We start from the raw sequence: 19024 nt of genomic DNA, 5'->3' as shown, positions 1-19024 counted from the left end.
ATAATGTTTCAAGTCCAGAGACCCTTCTTCAGAACATTATCGTATTTAGCTTATAATGTCAGCTTAGATCATCTCAGTGACATATGAAATAATGGGAGATGTCCAGTTAGGCATGCTTTGTTAGAGCAATAAGACCAACTTTCAATAAACTGGAATAAGTATACAGCATACCAACATCCCTTGAAACATAGAAAACAGGAGAAATAAGCCATTCAGCCCTTCGAACCTGTCCTGCCATTCGACATGACCACGGCTGATCTTCCAACTCAGTACCCTGTTCCTCCTTTCTCCCTAAATCTTTCATCCTTTAAGAAATATATCTAATCGAAATCTGAAGCCTAGAAATAAATGCAGGTGTTGTCATCTAACTCTTCTCAGCCTTTTATGTAGGACAGCAGTTGAACTAAAAAAGTAGAACGTTCCCATAGTTGCCCTAAATTCACATTCTTTAACTGAACAAACTTTGGGTTGGCTATATTATCATGTCAATGTTGATGGAAAAGGCTTTTGCAGTGCACACTGAGATGTGGGCTCGCTGCTAGAAGCCTGATGCTTGTCAGATATGGTGAAGACATCCAGAGCTGCTTTATCTTTAGAAAGCGTGCACTGTAAAGCTGACAATGTAACTCAGTTCTGTTAGCTATTTACACTACTATATTGGTACTTACATGCTTTTGGTACAGTATCTATACTCTAACTGGACTCTGGATTAGTGGTGCTGGAAGAGCACAGCAATTCAGGCAGCATCCGAGGACAGGCAAAATCGACGTTTCGGGCAAAAGCCCTTCATCAGGAATAAAAGATGAAGGGCTTTTGCCCGAAACGTCGATTTTGCCTGTCCTCGGATGCTGCCTGAATTGCTGTGCTCTTCCAGCACCACTAATCCAGAATCTGGTTTCCAGCATCTGCAGTCATTGTTTTTACCTCTAACTGGACTCTCAATGGTTCTGGTGTCTTTGAATCAGAGATTATCTTTTAGAGACCTCTCACAGTGGCTCAGTGGTTAGCACTGCTGCCTCTCAGCACCAGGGACCCAGGTCCGATTCCAGTCTCAGGCAACTGTCTGCATGGAGTTTGCACACTCTCCCCATGTATGCGTGGGTTTCCTCCCGCAATCCAAAGATGTGCAGGTCAAGTAAATTGGCCATGCTAAATTGCCCATAGTGTTAGGTGCATTAGTAGGGGAATGGGTCTGGGTGGGTTATTCTTCGGAGGGTAGGTGTGGACTTGTTTGGCCGAAGGACCTGTTTCCGCACTGTAGGGAATCTAATCTAAAATTTCATTTAGGTATGAAGGATGGCTTATCAGTGAGCAAGGACTTCATGGTTATTGAGCATGTTGCAATAATTCAATTCAAGGATGACTGGAGCTTTGTGCCACTTAGTGTCATACCTTGGGTAAGTATTTCTGCTTCTGCTCTTCGTTCCCGTTCCTCACCAGCTGATTGATACACAGGTTGGAATGTGCTCCGTAACTGAGGCCGATGGCAGCCGACACACGGCTTATTTCCTCCATAACCAGGACATGATCCAGGTATCCACCTCCAGCCCCGCCATACTCCACTGTAAAAGGTACCACACAGCCAGTTTAATAAGATCAGCAAGTTCATCACACATGCAACCAAATCTTGCATTACCCACCAGAAGCAAACAGTGGAATTATACACAGTACTGGTGAGAATTGAGAATTTGCTACCACGTGGGAGTGATTCAGACAAAATTTGTTTTACCTTAAATATTTTTATGCTAAGCATGTGAGGAAGAAAGGATGATAAAGGGCTAATGGGGTCCGATGAGAAGAGTTGTGTGGAGGCTCATGTGCAACACAAAAAATTGACCAATTGTAGGACCTGTTTGTGTTCTAAATTCTATGTATTTAGAGCAGTAACACACAGCATCATCAGATATTCAATAATCCCCTGCAGTAACCAGTATGCCTTTTTCTGGTAATGGCAAATAAACACGTGTAATCCTGCCCATTAAGTAAACATATTCAAACAAATGTAAATGAGTCCACCCGCTGAATCAACACCGCGCACACAATTTTACAAAATGTGGCCTGGAGAATATAAAAGTGTTGCATTCATGCGTGCATTCATGCAAAACACATGCATTCATGAATCACCACACGCAATACCTTTCCCAAAGATGTTCTATAACATTGTGTATTTAAGTGTAAAAGGTCCAACTTAGAAATATCAGCTAAAACTCTGTGGTAAAGGTTCAGAACATTGGAAGCTCGAGCTAAGTTACAGGACTTGAGCACATAAATCCAGGCTTACATGCTCCAATGCAGCATTGAGAGAGTACTATACAGTCAGAGTTAAAAATCACACAACACCAAGTTATGGTCCAACAGATTTATTTAGAAGTACTAGCTTTCGGAGCACTGTTCCTTCATCAGGTTGTGGAGGTTAAGAGATGGATACAGTTAGAGATGGATTAAATAGGAAGCAGGACAAAGAAGCTGGTCAATTAACCCAACCAATTCATGGATATGAAAGATCTGATGGTAATATTGCGAAGAACAGCATGAAGTCCTCCCCTGCAAACCTGGTCAATGATTATTCCTCAATCAACGTCAGAGTAGATGATCTGGTTAATAGCTTATTTGCTGGTTGAAAGAGCTTATATTTGTCAACTAGTTGGCAAATAAGTCTACATTACAATTATTATCTTAAACTTTTATCGCAGAGTGACACGAAAGTATTTTGGGAAATTACAAAGGTGCTACAGCAATACAAAATCACTCCCTTTGCTTCAAAGCTACTATAAGAACATAGAAAATAGATAGTATTACCACTGCACTCTAATTTTAAAAGAAACCGGTCCATAATGGGTTACATCACCAGCCCAATGTATTCAACCCATCGTTCCACCTTTTTTAAAATTTAAAGTCTCTCAAACAATGCAGTCAGTCCAACCAATGATTTGCAACAAGGGCTGGATTTTGGGGCGCCCTCCCCTAGTGTTTTTTATGGAAGAAGGACACATAAAACAGGTTAGGTGCCCAGACCCTACCCGCCCTGTACTCCCTCTGTAGTACAAACCTGGTGGCCTGCCCCGTCATGTGTATTTAAATCAACCTGTTACAACACACAAGAAAGATCTGAATCAGACCTTCTGGCTCAGAAGTAGGGATATGATCACTTTGCCACAAGCCCCCTAAAGCATGCTCATCATATGCAAGAAAATGAGGTTAGGCCAAGATGAACTGGTTTGAAGTTAATTTCCATTTGATATACACTGCCCATGCTCTGATACAGTTATCATGTTCAGGAAAAGGCAGCCTATTTTTTTGTTATAAAGTAGGTTTTGAAAAGGCAGAGGGAAAATAGGCCATGTTTTGGGAGAGGCAGAGGAGGGTGGCAGTTGCACTGCGCACACTGGGACACCCTCTCTGAAGACAGTACCCTCTTTTTCTTTCAGTACCTTGTTCTCCACAGCCCATGCCCATAACCCTCTAAGCTAGTCAAACCCTCCTTTCCCAGTAGCTCCAAATTACCCTAATCCAGCATTTTCACAGCAAAAAAAAAATTTGCGAGTCACCTTTAATTGAAAGTAAAAATAGACCACATTATTCACAAATCGTGAATGGCCATAATAGTGAAATCTTTACGTTTAAATAGAACTGATCAAATCTTCTCAAAGCACTCATGACTGATTCATTTTGGCACACATCAGCTATTTTGTCTCAGACAAATGGCCAACTAATCTATTCGAATGGTCATTATTTATCTACAGAGAGATAAGTGTCCAGGACAGATATACAAAATTATGCTCGGGGATCTGTAACACTTCAGAGGTGACTCTTAGTGTAACAACTCATTTGTCTTGACAATGTAGCATTCTTTCAGCATGACACTGAAATCTCAGTCAGAACTGTGTCCAGAGGTCTTCTGTGATAATAAATGTCTAGAACCTACCACTGTCACTGGATCCAAGTCATCAGATCCTTTCCTACCAGCATTATGAATGTGCCACGCTCCATGGACAGTAAAGGTTCAAGGAGGCAGCTCACCATTATCTTCTCCAGGGCATTAGGGAAGTGCAACAAATGCCACAGACACAGAAATCCCATGGAATAATAAAAACTTAGAAGCATGTTCTGTAAGACGGTCTAAACTTAGACAGCATACCTTAAAGGTAGGAGCTAGAGTAGACCATTTGGTCCTTCAAACTTGCTCTGTCTTTCAGCAAAATAATGGCTCACCTTCTGACTCAACTCCACTTACCCGCCAAACCCCACATTCCCCGAGGATACAACCGCAGTTTGATTGTTATTGCCAGAGAAAACAAAGCAGATAAAAGCTGAGGCTGTCAAAACTCACCAGGTGCAGTGATTCCGAGAACTCCAAGGTTACCAAGCTGCTTCCAGAACTCCTAAATACCAAAGAGGCAACATGATGGTAAGGAAATCACTGGAAGAGCTTCATTAAATTCAAACTGTGTCACACATCAGTGCATAAATCTTTCTTGGGCAAGACACGTAGATGTGGGTTTTGCATGGGAAATTCTATAGCACATAACTCAAAAATGTATCAGTTCACAGCAGGTCATATTATTAATTGTCTAGCAATGAGGAACAAGCTGCAGTTTAATAAGAGCTAAGCAAACGACTTGCATTTTCTCTTCATTGTTCCATGTGATGTGGGTGTTGCTAGCATTTGTTGCCTATCCTTAATTGCCCTAGAACTGACCAGCTTGCTAGGCTATTTCAGAAGACAATTTAGAGTCAGCCAGATCGCCGTGCATCTTAAATCACATGCAGGCCAGACTAGGACAGCAGATTTCCTCCCCTAAAGGGCATAGTGAACCAGACGATTGCTAGTTTCATGGTCAAGACTGCTGACATTAGATTCTAGATACATTTTCTTTAAATTCACCATGGTGGGCTGTGAACCCATGACCCTAAGGCATAAACTGGGCTTTTGAATTACTGGTCATTATCACTATGCCACTGACTTCTCATGAATAACATACAGAATAATGGAAATGTAGGAGCAAAGGACCTTTTACTGAGGGGTTCAGATGCTGTATACACAGAAGAACAGATAGTGAGTTACAAATGCAATTTAATTAAGCAGTTCAGGAAAACAAAAATGGTGATAATGAAAGAAAAACTCGTGAATTTGGTGGTGAGGAGGACATTTTCAGGACACAAGTTCAGCCAGGTGATTCCTTAAACTGAAGAACAAACACGAATGGCACAACCTTTGTAACAGAGTGGTCTCTTCATAAAATGGGGAGTACTGACAGACAAAGGTACTTTGATAAAGTAGGATTGGAGAAGTGGTGGAGTCCGGAGTGGCGTGGTGGCTGAGTGGTTAGCACTGCTGTCTCATAGTGCTAGGGACCCGGGTTTGATTCCACCCACGGGTGACTGAGTGGAGGTTCTATGTTCTCCGCGTGCTTATGTGGGTTTCTTCCGGGTGCTCCTGTTTCCTCCCACAGTCCAACGACGTCCAGGTTAGTTGGATTGGCCATGCTGAGTTTCTCCATAGTGTTGACAGACATTGCAGGTTAGGTGGATTAGCCACGAGAAACGTAGGGTTACAAGAGTGGTGGTGGGGGGAGGGGGTGGGGGTGGGGGATGCTCTGTGAAGGGCCGATGTGGACTCGATGGATTGAACAGCCTGCTTCCAAATTGTAGGGATTCTATGAGTCCAAGGGAGTGAAGGCTAAGAGATAAGCAAGGCTAAAGCAATCCAGGGGACTTGCAATGAGAATGTTGGGCTAATGATCTGGGTGTATGGATTTGAATCCTATTAAGGTAGGTAGAGAACTTTGAATTCAATAAAAATCCCAAATGAAAAGCTAGCCTAAGGGTGATCTTGTAACTACTGTTGCTTGTCGTAAAAACCTATCTAGTGCAGGAAAAGAAATTGGCCGTCCTTATCTGGTCTGACCTACATGTGATGATTGACCTACAGCACTGAGGTCAGATCTTAACTGTCTTCTAGGTAACTAGGGATGGGCAGTAAATGCTGGTCTGGTCACTGAGACCCACTTTCATAAACAAAATAAAATAAAAGGCAGCCTCTGTCAAATAGGTAAGACAGGCAGCAGGGAGGAAGAAATGCCTCGATCAAGTGGAAGAAGGAACTGAAATTCATATTCATTTCAACACTGTGTCATTATTGGAAAGAGTAGAACATGTCAGGCAGCATAGCTGCGCATGAGAAAAAGAGAGGTTGTTAGGACCAGTGGTCATACTAATGTACTAGTTGAATGAAGAAACATAGAGGTTTGAAAGTGGTATACAATAAAAGATCTTTTCTAGCATCTTGTCAAGGAGTGAGAGACACATTTACCAAGATATGGGAGCAACATTCATATGGTTCACGAGATTTTGATTTGGCACAATGGAAGGAAATCAGATTTTTTTGAAAACTGATTTTATCAAAAAGGACTTGGCTTGAGCATGGGGGTAAAAGCATGAGGTCAGGATATAAACTGATGGGTGACGGGGATTGGGGAGGGGTGGTGGTGCCTATGTCGAGTGGAAATGGCCCTATGTCTGCACCAGGTAGCCTAGGTTCAAGTTCCATCTATTTCAATGTGTGCTGGTTGATTATAAACCTATAAACTGACAAAAAGTAAGTTGAGCCAAAGACAAGAGAGACGGTGGCAGTTTGTTCGACTTGCAATTAATACAAAGATAGCATATGAAGGAAAAGAAAAGACCTAAATGCAACGATTTAGTCACTGCAGTGCAAGTACAGAGGATATTGAGTGTCAAGAGCCTGTAATCTGAAAGAAGCTGCTGAATATATAGTGCAATCATCAGCAAAAAAAAATGCACACATTTGGAATATGTGGGCAGACTGTTAATGACAGGAAGGAAAACTGGGGAGATTAGAGCCCTAGAGAACCACTGAATTAATGGAAAGAGAGGCAAAGGATAAACTTTTCATTACAGCTGATTTTTTAATTGCATCAGATAGACAGGAAGTGTGATTGCAATTACCTTAGGCTATGAGGTAACTTGCTGTGAAGTCCTTGCTATCAAAGCTAATAATGGCTCTAGAAGTATTGAAGGCAATGACAGATGATTCACAAACGTGTTCAAGTAAATAGTCCCAGAGGTGCTCTACAAGCTCAGTGCTAAAAATCACATTAGTAATCAGCAAGATCCTTAAAATAATCAGCGTCTTGAGAGTCAACAGTAGTTTCTACAGCCTCAGAAAGAACGAATGCAAGTCCAGAAGCACACAGGTATTTATGTAGCCGTACACATGAATTGGGAAGCTATGCTGCATTTGTTACCTGTCAGTGTCAAGGTTGACACTGAATAGTTGCTAAGCACTGAGAGGAAAGGATAAACAGACAGTGGTTGTTGTCTACATCAGTATTAATGTAATAGATAGAAAGTGGTACATGGTCCTGCAGTCAGAATTTGAGAGCTAGTAAGGTAATTTGCAAGTGGAACACCGAAGCAGTAATGTCTGGATTACACCCAATATAATTGAAATTCAGTATAGAAATAGGAGGATGGAGCAGATGAATGCTTGCTGAAACAACAATGCAGAGCAGAGGAAGGGCTTTAGATTCTTGGGATGCTGGGGTCAGTTCATGGGGAGATGGGACCTATAAAGGCCAGACATAGGTTGCACCTTAACAGAGCTAGAACCAATTTCCTTTTGAGATAATTTACCAGCGCAATTGGGGAGGTTTAAACTCACTTTATAGGACTGTGGGAACCAATAGGCAATATGAGAGAAGGAAATCAATGTGCAAATAACACTGGGAGCATCAAAGTAGAAAATAGTGAGTTCAGATTTCAGAAGGGAAATAAGCAAGTAGAGAAGCTAATAGAATGCTACCCTTTACTGGGAGGGGAATTAAATACAAAAGTAGGGAGATGATACTTAAATTATACAGGTATTAGAGAGACCACATTTTGAGATGTGTGTGCAATACTGGCCATCTTATTTAAGGAAAATTCCAAACGCATTTAAAATAGTTCAGAGTGGGTTTCCTGTACTTATACGCAGAATGGGTGGGTTCTCTTAAGAGGAAAGATTGGATAGGTTAGGCTTATATCCAATGGAGTTCACAAGAGGTTGAAGGGACTTAATTGAAACAGTTGAAATTCCAAAACGTTTTGACAAGGATTTTTCTCTTGTCAGTTTAAAACTGATGAGGATAACGTTTAAGGTACATTGTCTCCAATTAAGGTTGAAAAACCATGAGGACCAGATGAGATACTGAAGAAAGTTAGAGTGAAAATTGCAGAGGCACTGGCCAGAATTTTCCAATTTTCCCTTAAGTATCTCAGGACACACAGGTACCAGGGGTTTGTAAAATTTCAAATGTCGCACCGCTGTTTAGGAAGGTGTAAAGACAAACCCAGCAAATACAGACCAGTCAGTTTAACTTTTTGGTGGGAGAAGCTCTTAGGAAACAAAATTAATAGCCACTTGTCAAATGTGGGTTGACTAAGGGATGTCAGTACGGATTTGTTAAGGGAGATCAGGTCGAACGAATTTACTTGACTCTTCAATGAGGAAAGACAGTGCATTAGCGAGGATAATGCTGTTGATCTGGTGCACATGGACTTCAAATTGGAATCTAACAGAATGCCACACAACAGACTTGCAAGTTAAGTTTGAATTCATAAAGCAAAACGCACAGCAGTAAAATTAGCCGAGACACAGGAAAGTCAGCGCGGTGAATGATTGTTTTGCGGGACTGGAAGAAGGTTTATACTGAAGTTCCCCAGGGATTAGAGCCCCTGCTTTTCCAGTTACACATTAATGAGCTAGATCTTTGTGTACAGGACACAATTTCCAAACTTACTGGATGATACAGAATTTGGAAATGTTGTGAACCATGAGGAAGATAATGTAGAAGATTACAAAGGACAGATAGGTTAATGGAATGGATGAGAAATTTAATGCAGAAAAGTATGAAGTGATTAATTTTCATCAGAAGAGAGACAATATGAAACAAAAGGTACTAAAGGGACTGGGTGCAAAATCACTTGATCATGTTATGTCACACTTCTAAGGGCAGGTGGGACTTGAACACAGGTCTGCGAGTACTGAGATAGGGCCACAATCATGTGGCAAAAGTGGCCTTTAAAGGATATGGATATCTATGTACATAAAGCATTGAAGCTGTCAGGTTACTATTGCATTTAGCATCTTTATCAGGGGACATAGAAGACAAAACAAAGTTATGCTAACCTTTTTGAAAGACTGTTTCAGGCACAACTGGAGTATTACATCCAGTTCTGGGAATGCTACTTTATGAAGGGTATGAATGCATTAAGATAGGATTCTACGAATGAGGAACTTCAGTTCCATAAAAAAATTGGGATTCTTCCATGTGGAGCAGAGAGGAATATTTGGAGATTTGGTAGAAGTCCTCTGAATAATGAGAGTTCTGAACAGAGTAGAGAAGAAATAGTGTCCCCAACGGTGGATGGGTTGATGGCTGGAGTGGGAGAGGTACATAATTAAGATAATTGACAGAAGTAGAAATGGTGACTCAAGGAGAAACATTTTCACACAACAAGTGGTTAGAATCTGGAATGTATGACACTGAATGAGCAGTGGAGGAAGTTTCAAATAGAATTAGATGGTTATTCAGAAAAAAAAATCAGGACAATGGAGAAAAGACAGGGGACTGGCATTAGGTGAACTGCTCCAGCACAGGGCCAGAACAGATACTACAGGGTGAATGGCCTCCTTCAGTGCTAGAGCTATTACTCCACATACATGAGAAAGAAATTTACAGTCGTTGTGCAGCCATAAGCAAGGGCCCCGAAGTGTAGTTGCCAATCCAGTGATAATGTAAGGGATAGCGAATTTGAAAAGAGAGAGAGCGGTTCAACTCTTGTGGTCCATGATGGAACAAACAATGCAAGTAGGAAGAGGCGGACTCAGGTATTAGCAGCCAAATTAAAAACCAGAGCCTTGAAGCTGTGGTTAACCTGTGGTTACTCTGGAATCATGTTCAAACTGGCAGATCTGAATGATTAACTTATGACTGATGGCTGGTGTAAGAAAGGGGGACTTCTTTTCGTATGACACAGTAACCCGTAATAGGATAGCAAAGAAGCTGTATGGAGGGGTCAGGATCCACTTAAACTGAAATTAGAACAGAATCCTATTGCAAAGGGTACATAAGGAAGTAGCAAAGACACTAAACAATTAAGGAGGGGGATATGAGAGTTACAGGGATGTATAAAAAGTCTAAATAGAAATGAACAGGAAGAAAAGCACACAATGTGACCAACTTCACTGAATTCTCTGAAAAGACAACAGACAGTAGACAAAAGTGATTTACGGCAGATATCATTTATCTGGATTTCTAAAAGAACGTTGGTAATGTGCCACACAATGGCCTAACAAAATCAGAACATGCAGAGTCAGTGTACAAGTAGGGGAATGGATAGTTAGTTGGCCATAAGACAGTAAGCAGGGACTAAGGGTAGCTGCTTGGTAGTGATAGTAATACAGCAAAGAAGGTTCGTTAGAGTGATCCCTGGGATGAAACAGTTTTATATGATGAGTTGCTGAATAAATTTGGTCTATATTGGGCAGTACAGTAGCTCAGTGGTTAGCACTGTTGCCTCACAACGCCAGGGACCCAGGTTCAATTCAAGCCTCAAGTGACTGTCTGCTTGAACTGTCTTTCCTTGTCTGCATGGGTTTCCTCTGGGTGTTCCAGTTTCCTCCCATACTCCAAAGATGTGTAGGTTCGGAGGATTGGCCATGGTAAATTACCCATCGTGTCCAGAGATGTGCAGGCTAGATGGATTAGCCATGGGAAGTGCAGGGTTACAGGGATAGGGTAGTGGGTCCGGATGGGATGCTCCTTGGAGAATTGGTGTGTCCTTGATGGGCCAAATGGCCTGCTCCTGCACTATAGGGACTCTATAATTCCGTATTCAATGGAGCTTTAGAAAGAACGAAAAGGTGACCTCTTTAAACATACAAGATTTAGAAAGAGCTTGCTAAGGAAGGCACCAAAAGGTTGTTTCCCTTGACTCGGAAATCTAGAACATATCGATAAGAAGCTGAGAATTTAGGAAGAACAAAGAGGAGGAATTTCATGACTTAAAAGGGCGGTCAGTCCTTCGAATGCAAAGAAGATGTCCCCGGATGATACCAGAACCTTATAGAATCTAGGGTCCTACAACATGGAGGTAGGCCCTTTTGCCCAAACTGATCCATGCCAACCAAAATGTGCATCAATGCTAACCCCATTTCCCTGCCCTTGGCCCATATCCTTCTAACCCTTTCCAATCCAAGTATTTGTCCAAAAACCTTTTAAAATGTTGTTAACCTACCCACTTCAACCACGTCCGCTGGCAGCTCATCCATATGCGTACCAACCTCTGTGTGAAAAAGTTGTCCCTCAGGTTCCCTTTTATTCTTTCCCCTCTAACCTTAAACTGATGCCCTCTAGTCCTCGATTCCCCAACCCTAGGAAAAAGACTGAGTGCATTCACCATCTCCATCTCTCCATGCCTCTCATGATCTTATACACCTCTACAAAGGCACACCCCCCCCACTGCTCTAAAGGAAAAAGTTCTAGCTTATCCAACCTCTCCCGAGAACTCAGACCCTTGAGTCTTGGCAACATCCTTGTAAATGTCTCCTGCTTCTCTTTCTAGTTTAATAGCATCCTTCCTATAGCAAGGTGACCAAAACTGAACACAATACTAACCAACGTCCTACAAAACTGCAACATAACTTCCCGACTGCTATATTCAGTGCTCTGACTGATGAAGACCAGTCCGCCAAAAGTCTTCTTCACTGCCCTGTTTATCAGTGACTCCACTTTCAGAGAACCATGTACGTGAAATCCAAGCTCCTTCTGTTCCACTATACAGAATGGTGAATGGCCCCACCATTCACCATGAAATTCCTACCATAATTTCACTTTCCAAAACCCAAGACTTCTTAAATTCCATCTGCCGTTTCTCTGCGCACTTCCCCAGTTGATCAAGGTTCTATTGCAAATTCTGATAACGTTCCTCACTGTCCATGATACCACCTAATTTAGTGTCATCTGAGCAATGAGCCCAACACTGACCCCTGAGGCACTCCACTAGTCACAGGCCTCTAGTCTGACAAGCATGCTTCCACTAGTACCCTCTGCCTCCTATCATCAAGTCAACTCAAATTTGCCAGCGCCCCCTGGATTCCATGTAGTCTAACCTTCCAGAGCAACCTACTACTTATCAAAGGCCTCTCTAAAATCCATGTAGACTATGCCTACCACCCTGCCCTTGGCAACCTTCCTGGTCACTTCACCAAAGAACTCTAATAAATTTGTGAGGCAAGATCTCCCATGCACAAAGCCATGCTGACTACTCCTAATCAAACCATAGATCATACTAATCAGAAAAGGGTGTATGGGCTGGCTCTCTTTTCTCGTGAAGACAGAAGGCTTAGAGTTGATCTAATGTAGGTCTTTAAAATGATGAAATGGACAAAGTACACAGGCAGTGTGTGTTTCCAATTGTGGGCAAGAGCAAACCCAGTGGCTATCAACAAATGGACATCAACAAGTTACAACAGGGAATTCAGAACAAACTTCTTAACCCAGGGAGCGATGAGAATGTGGAACTCACTACCATATGCAATATTTGAGGCAAGTAGTACTCCTATGTAAGGAGTTTGATGAGCAAATAAGGGAAAATGAAATGGTTTTGGTGAAAGTCAGTTGAGGAAAGATCGGAGGAAGTTCAGGTTCACTTTTAGAACACAATTACGTGTGCAATTCTGGTCACCCTTCTATAGGAAGGATGTTGTGAAACTGGAGAAGGTGCAGAAAGGATTTACAAGTATGTTGGAGGGACTGGATGGTTTGAGCTATAGGGAGAGGCTGAATAAGGTAGGGCTTCTTTCTCTGGAGTGTCAGAGGCTGAGCGATGACCTTATAGATGTTTATAAAATCATAAGGGCAAAGATCGGGTAAACAGACAAGGTCTTTTCCCCAGGATAGAGAAATCCAAAATTAGAGGGCATAGGTTTAAGTTGAGAGGAGAAAGATTTAAAAAGGACCTGAGGGGTAACCTTTTCACGCAGAGGGTGGTGCATGGAATGAGCTGCCAGAGGAAGTGGTGGAGGCTAGTACAATTATAACATTTAAAAGCATCTGGATGGGTACATGAATAGGAAGGATTTAGAGGGATATATGTCAAATGCTGGCAAATGGGACAAGATCAGATTGGGATACTTGGTCAGTATGGCCAAATTGAACTGAACAGTCTGTTTCCGTGTTACATAGTTCAAGGTAAAGCACAAGCATGGTCTGGCCATGCTGCCTATCATATGGATTGCTACATGAAGAACATTTCGCAAATACAATTGTGCAAACAGAAGTAGCGATAATACAAAACAAGTTGAGTTAGAAGCCACATTTTACAGCCAATGGGAGAGACACCATGTGGACCAGGCATTTTATCATTCAGATTAACTGTGGAGATAGAGTTCAAAAATGATCAAATAATATGAAGCAATGAAGATGGTTCATAACTGATATTCGGGATGGGGGAGGAAAAGGTGAATCAAAAGAGTCAACATTCTGTTAGAACAATTTCATAAAATAATTCAAAGTGGGTACTAGAAGGAGACTTTCACTGATGCTGCATTACAATAAAGTTTCAAGCAGCTATAAGACTAGATTACAGAAGTTACTATCAGGCCAATTCAAATTATTTCAATCTGAAACATCTAATTGTTGTGGCTTTTTGTTTGACTTCATGCAGCAGATAACAACCAATGATGTAGAAGCAAACCTCTGTTTTAACTTCTAACTCTGTTTAGATTAGACTAGATTACTTACAGTGTGGAAACAGGCCCTTCGGCCCAACAAGTCCACACTGACCCGCCGAAGCGCACCCACCCAGACCCATTCCCCTACATTTACCCATGCACCTAACACTACTGGCAATTTAGCATGGCCAATTCACCTAACCTGCACATTTTTGGATCGTGGGAGGAAACCTGAGCACCCGGAGGAAACCCACGCAGACACGGGGAGAATGTGCAAACTCCACACAGTCGCCCGAGGCAGGAATTGAACCTGGGTCTCTGGTGCTGTGAGGCAGCAGTGCTAACCACTGTGCCACCGTGCCGCCCAATCAACAGGAACTTTTAATTAGATCAATGTCGTGTGAAAATCTCAGATTTAAACAATGATTTATATGAGAGGAAGCGAGCCATACGCTGTGCACTTACCTTCAGCTCTGGGAACTCATTCTTCTGGTCAATCTCCTGGGCTTTGGGAGCAAGATGATCCTGGCAAAATTTCTGAACCATCTGCCGAAGCTAACAAGCAAAGAAACAAAACAGCAATGGAGTCAATTATGAATTTTAAAGGTTACTTGGAAAACACAGGGGTAGAGGTTATCTTTAAAATCTACGATAAGTGCAGGAAGTGAAAACTGGCTGGGAGAATCACACTGAATTGAATAGATGAGAAGTACAGCAGACTACACAAGGGGTGTACAATCCTATACGAGCATTCTCGTTTCCCACCTTCACCCAGATGTTTCGTAATTACAAGTGGGGAAAAAAATGACAATCTAAGCTCTTTCTTAATTGGTGAGCACAAACCAAAAGCAGCAACTTTTTTTGCTACAGTAGCCTGATCGAGACAAGAACTTAAAAGATGGACACAAAAAGTCCACTTTTCCAAATAGTTCTATATTACAGCTGACCTGTTACAAAATCCAATTTAATGCATGCTTCCCTAAAGGTGAGAAGTGGCCTCTTTGGGGAGGCTGCTAGGGGGCAACTAAAGGCAATTCTCTTTCTGGGAACATGAGGTACTAGAGAAATAAAGCAGGAATGAATTTTTAAAAAACGCATTAGGAGAGAGAATCTAACTATTTCCACTTGACATTCATTAGCAGTACCATCACCATTACTCATGACATCCTGGGAGCTTATTATATTCAGAAAATGAACAGGATGAGGAAAGTGAATGCACTACAGTGATATAATTATAGGAGCAGGTCAGAAGTTGGGAATTCTACGAATATTCACTTCTTGTCTCCCCAGTGCTTGTACCACATCTACAAGACACAAATCCATAACAACATAGGAATAGAAGCAGGTCATTCGGTCCACTGAGCCTGTTCCGCTATTCAATGACAATATGAATGATTTAATAAACCTCAACTTCATTTTCCTGTTTTCCCCCACAATCCTAGATTCCCTTACTAATTAAAAATCCTTCTCAGCCTCGAACATATTTAATGACCCAGCCTCCACGGCCTTCTACAGTATAGAATTCCACTAAATTCCGTATATACACTGCTTCCTGAGAGAAGAAATTCCTCATCTCTTAAATGTGCAACTCCTTATTCTGACTTCATGCCCACTGGTTCAGGATTCTCCCACAAGGGGAATATGGTTTCCACATCTACCCTATCAAGCTCCCAATGTTTCACTAAGGTTGGGCCTCTCATTCTTCTAAATTCCAATATGTACAGGCTGAAACTATTCAACCTCAAAAAAAATGCAGTTCCTCTATACCTGGTATCAGCCTAGTGAAACTTCTCTGCACAGCCTCCAATGACAGTATATCTTTCCTTAGATAAGATGTCCAAAAGTTCACAGTATTCCCAATGTCGTCTGACCAGTGCCTTGTATTGTTTTAACAAACCTGCCCTACATTTGCACTCCATTCCCTTTGAAATGAAAGCCAACTTTCCACTCGCTTTCCCTTTTACTTGGTGAACTTGACTGCTAACTTTTTGAGACCAAATCCCACTGTTCTGTAGCTTTCTGCAGTCTTTCTCCATTTAAATAATATTTGGCTCCTCTATTCTTCCTACCAAAGTGCATAGCCTTAAACTTCCCATCATTATATTCAATCTGCCAAGGTTTTGCCCATTCCCTTAATCTGATTATATCCCTTTGCAGACTCTGTGTCATCCTCACCACATGCCTGCTATTACACCCTTTATAATAGACTCTGACATTTTTCCAATAAGAGATATTAAGTTAATTGGTCTATAGTTATCTGCTTTTTTGCCTCCCTCTTTTTTTTGAAAAAGATGTCACATTGGCAGTTTTCTAATTCTTTGCAACTTTCCCAGAATCTAAGGATTCTTTGAAGAGTAAAACCAGAGCATCCACTACCTTTGTGGTTTCTTTCTTTAATATCCAAGGATGCATCTTATTAGGTCCAAGGAACTTATCAGTCTTTCGCCCCATTAGTTTCCTCAGCACTTCTCTCTCGTGATTGCTATTGTATTTATTTCCTCTCCTCCTTTTGAATCTTGACTATTTGGTAATTTTGGAATTCTACTAAGATGACTGATACAAAGTGTTTATACAACTCCTCTGCCATTTAAAACCACTAGACCGTAAGACAGAGGAGCAGAAACTAGGCCATTCAGCCCATCGGGTCTGCTCCGGCATTCAAGATGGATAAGTTACTCAACTTCATTCTCCCACTTTCCTTAAGAACCTATCTCGGTCTTAAATATACTCAATGACCCAGCCTCCACAACCTTCTGTGGCAATGAATTCCATAGATTCACCATTCCTGCTGAAGAAGTTTCTCCTTATCTCCATTCCTCTTAAGTCTGAGCTCTCAGGTCTTAATCTCTCCTACCAATGGAAACACCTTCCCAACATCTACTCTGTCCAGACCATTCAGTATTCTCTATGTTTCAATTAGATCTCCCTTCTAAACTCCATCAAGTATAGACCCAGAGTCCTCAAGTTTTACTCATATGCTAAGCTTTTTACTCCTGGGGCCATTCTCGTGAACCTCCTCTGAACATGCTGCAGGGCCAGTATATCCTTCCTGACATATATACAGTCACACAACACTGAAACAGGCCCTTCGGTCCAACCAGTCTATGCCAAACATAATCCCAAACTAGTCTAGACTCACCCGCCTGCTCCTGGCCCGTATCCCTCCAAATCTTTCCTATTCATGTAGATATCCAAATGTCTTTTAAACGTTGTAATTGTACCTATACCTATCACTTCCTTAGGAGGTTCATTCCACACACGGACTACCCGCTGTGGAAAAAAGTTTGCTCATTATGTCTTTTTTAACCTCTCTCTTCTCACTTTAAAAATGTGTCCCATAGTCTTGAAATTCCCCCGTCCTAGAGAAAAGACAACTACCTCATTATTTTATAAACTTCTATAAAGTCACCTCTCAATTTCCTACCTCCAGTGAAAACAAATCCCAGCCTGTCACTCTTTCTATATTACTCAAACTTTCCACACCTGACAACATCCTGGTAAATTTGTTCTGAACCCTCTCATTGTGTAGTACTACCATTCTATGAATGGAATCGATTCAGGACAGGTCTAGAAGCTCAAAAAGGGACACTCAGATGGTGGTGTTGGTCACTAACAACAGCAGAATTGTATTCAAACATAATATGTATCTTTGTGATCTGCCACGGAATCATCAAGCCAGGAGTCCAAGTGTGGTTATATGTTATAAGTGGCGTGCAGACAAGCATGTCAGGAACAGCACCAAGTATACCCAGAATGAGGTGCACATACAAAGATGCTACAACAAAGTTCTATATGCTTGTTAAACCAGTATGTGATAGCAAAAGTAAAACGGTAACTTCATCATAGTCCTGGTTAACCATCAGCTGCTATATCATTAGAGAGGGATAATGGATAATGGGTTTAACCTGAGGGTGACCAGACCACAGGCCAGACTGAAAAGGTGGAATTGAACCCATGCTATTGGCATCACAAACCAGCTGTCCAGCCAAATGAGCTAACTGACACCATTTGATCCAGTAAATGATCCACAGTTAACAAATCAAATCAAAGCTCTGCACTCTTTCCACATCCAGTCATGATTGACGGTGGACAACTAAGGAAGTAACCAGAGGGGATGCCACAAACATCTTCAATTATGGGAGAGGCCAGCACATCAGTGCAATGACAATGTTGAAGGGTTTGCAAACATTTTCAGACAGAAGTGACAAGTGGAAGACCTAACTCAGCTTTCTCCTGAGGTCTCCAGATGCCAGTCTTCAGCCAGTTCAATTTGTTCCATATGATATTGTGAAACGGTTGAAGGCACTGGGCATAGCAAAGACTACGAAACCTAACAAAACCAACTGTTGTACTGAACACATGAACCAAAACTAGCTGAGCCCCAGTCAAGTGATTCTAGTACAGTTACCAGGCTAGCATCTACCCAACAATATGAAAAATTAAACTGTGCACGATACTCCAAATGTGTCTGACTAGAACATAAGAGAGCCTTAGAAGCACATCCCTGATTTTATACTCAAATCCTCTCAAAATAAATGCCATCATTGCATTTGCCTTCCTAACTACTGACTCAACCTGCAAGTTTACCTTGAGAGAATCTTGAACTAGAATTCCCAAGTCTCTCTGCACTTTCTGAATTTTCTCCCCATTTAGAAAATAGTCAATGTCACTATTTTTCCTGCCAAAGTGCATGACCTCACACTTTCCCATGTGTATTCCATCTGCCACTTCTTTGCCCACTGTGCTAACCTGTCCAAATTCTTCTGCAGCCTTCCTGCCTCCTCAACACTACCTGTCCCTCTAACTATCTTTGTGTCACCTGCAAACTTAGCCAGAATGCCCTTAGTTCCTTCATCTAGATTGTTACTGTATATTGTAAAAAGGCGTAGTCCCAAAACTGAGACATTTTACACATTACGTCACCAGCTGCCATCCTGAAAAAGACCATTTTATCCCCACTCTCTGCTTTTTGCCAGATAGCCAAGCTTCTATCCATCCTAGCACCTTGCATCTAACACCTTGTGCCTTTATCCGGTGCTGAACCTTGTCAAAGGTCTTCTTGAGGTCCAGGTAGATAACATCCATTAGCGCTCCTTGGTCCAACCTGCTAGTCACTTCCTCAAAGAATTCTAGCAGATTTGTCAGGCATAACTTCCCCTTGATGAAATCATGCTGAGTTTGCCCTATTTTACCATACACTTGCAAGTATAGAAATCTCATCCTTCACAATGGATTCCAGGATCTTACCCACAACTGAGGTTAGGTTAATCGGTCTGTAATTTTCCG

At 41.7% G+C, this 19024-nt stretch overlaps 1 protein-coding gene across 2 annotated transcripts in view; it reads right to left on the bottom strand.

Annotated features, from left to right (window-relative positions):
* The window catches only part of ivd (isovaleryl-CoA dehydrogenase), a 104382-nt gene that overhangs the window by 21867 nt on the left and 63491 nt on the right, over nt 1–19024 (bottom strand). For both annotated transcript variants that reach the window (XM_087990120.1, XM_043698213.2), the window contains 3 exons: nt 14204–14293; nt 4331–4382; nt 1393–1562 (listed from right to left, as the gene is read on the bottom strand). In XM_087990120.1, coding sequence (XP_087846246.1) covers nt 1393–1562; nt 4331–4382; nt 14204–14284 — 303 coding nt within the window. In that variant the 5' untranslated portion in view covers nt 14285–14293. The remainder of the gene's footprint in view (nt 1–1392; nt 1563–4330; nt 4383–14203; nt 14294–19024) is intronic.

The sequence above is a fragment of the Chiloscyllium plagiosum genome, unplaced genomic scaffold (assembly GCF_037043375.1).
Source record: "Chiloscyllium plagiosum isolate Xiang-an unplaced genomic scaffold, Cpla_swu_hap1 HiC_scaffold_8, whole genome shotgun sequence".
Taxonomy (NCBI): Eukaryota; Metazoa; Chordata; class Chondrichthyes; order Orectolobiformes; family Hemiscylliidae; genus Chiloscyllium; species Chiloscyllium plagiosum.
Note: the sequence above shows the minus strand (reverse complement) of the source record. Positions and strands in the feature narration are given on the sequence as shown.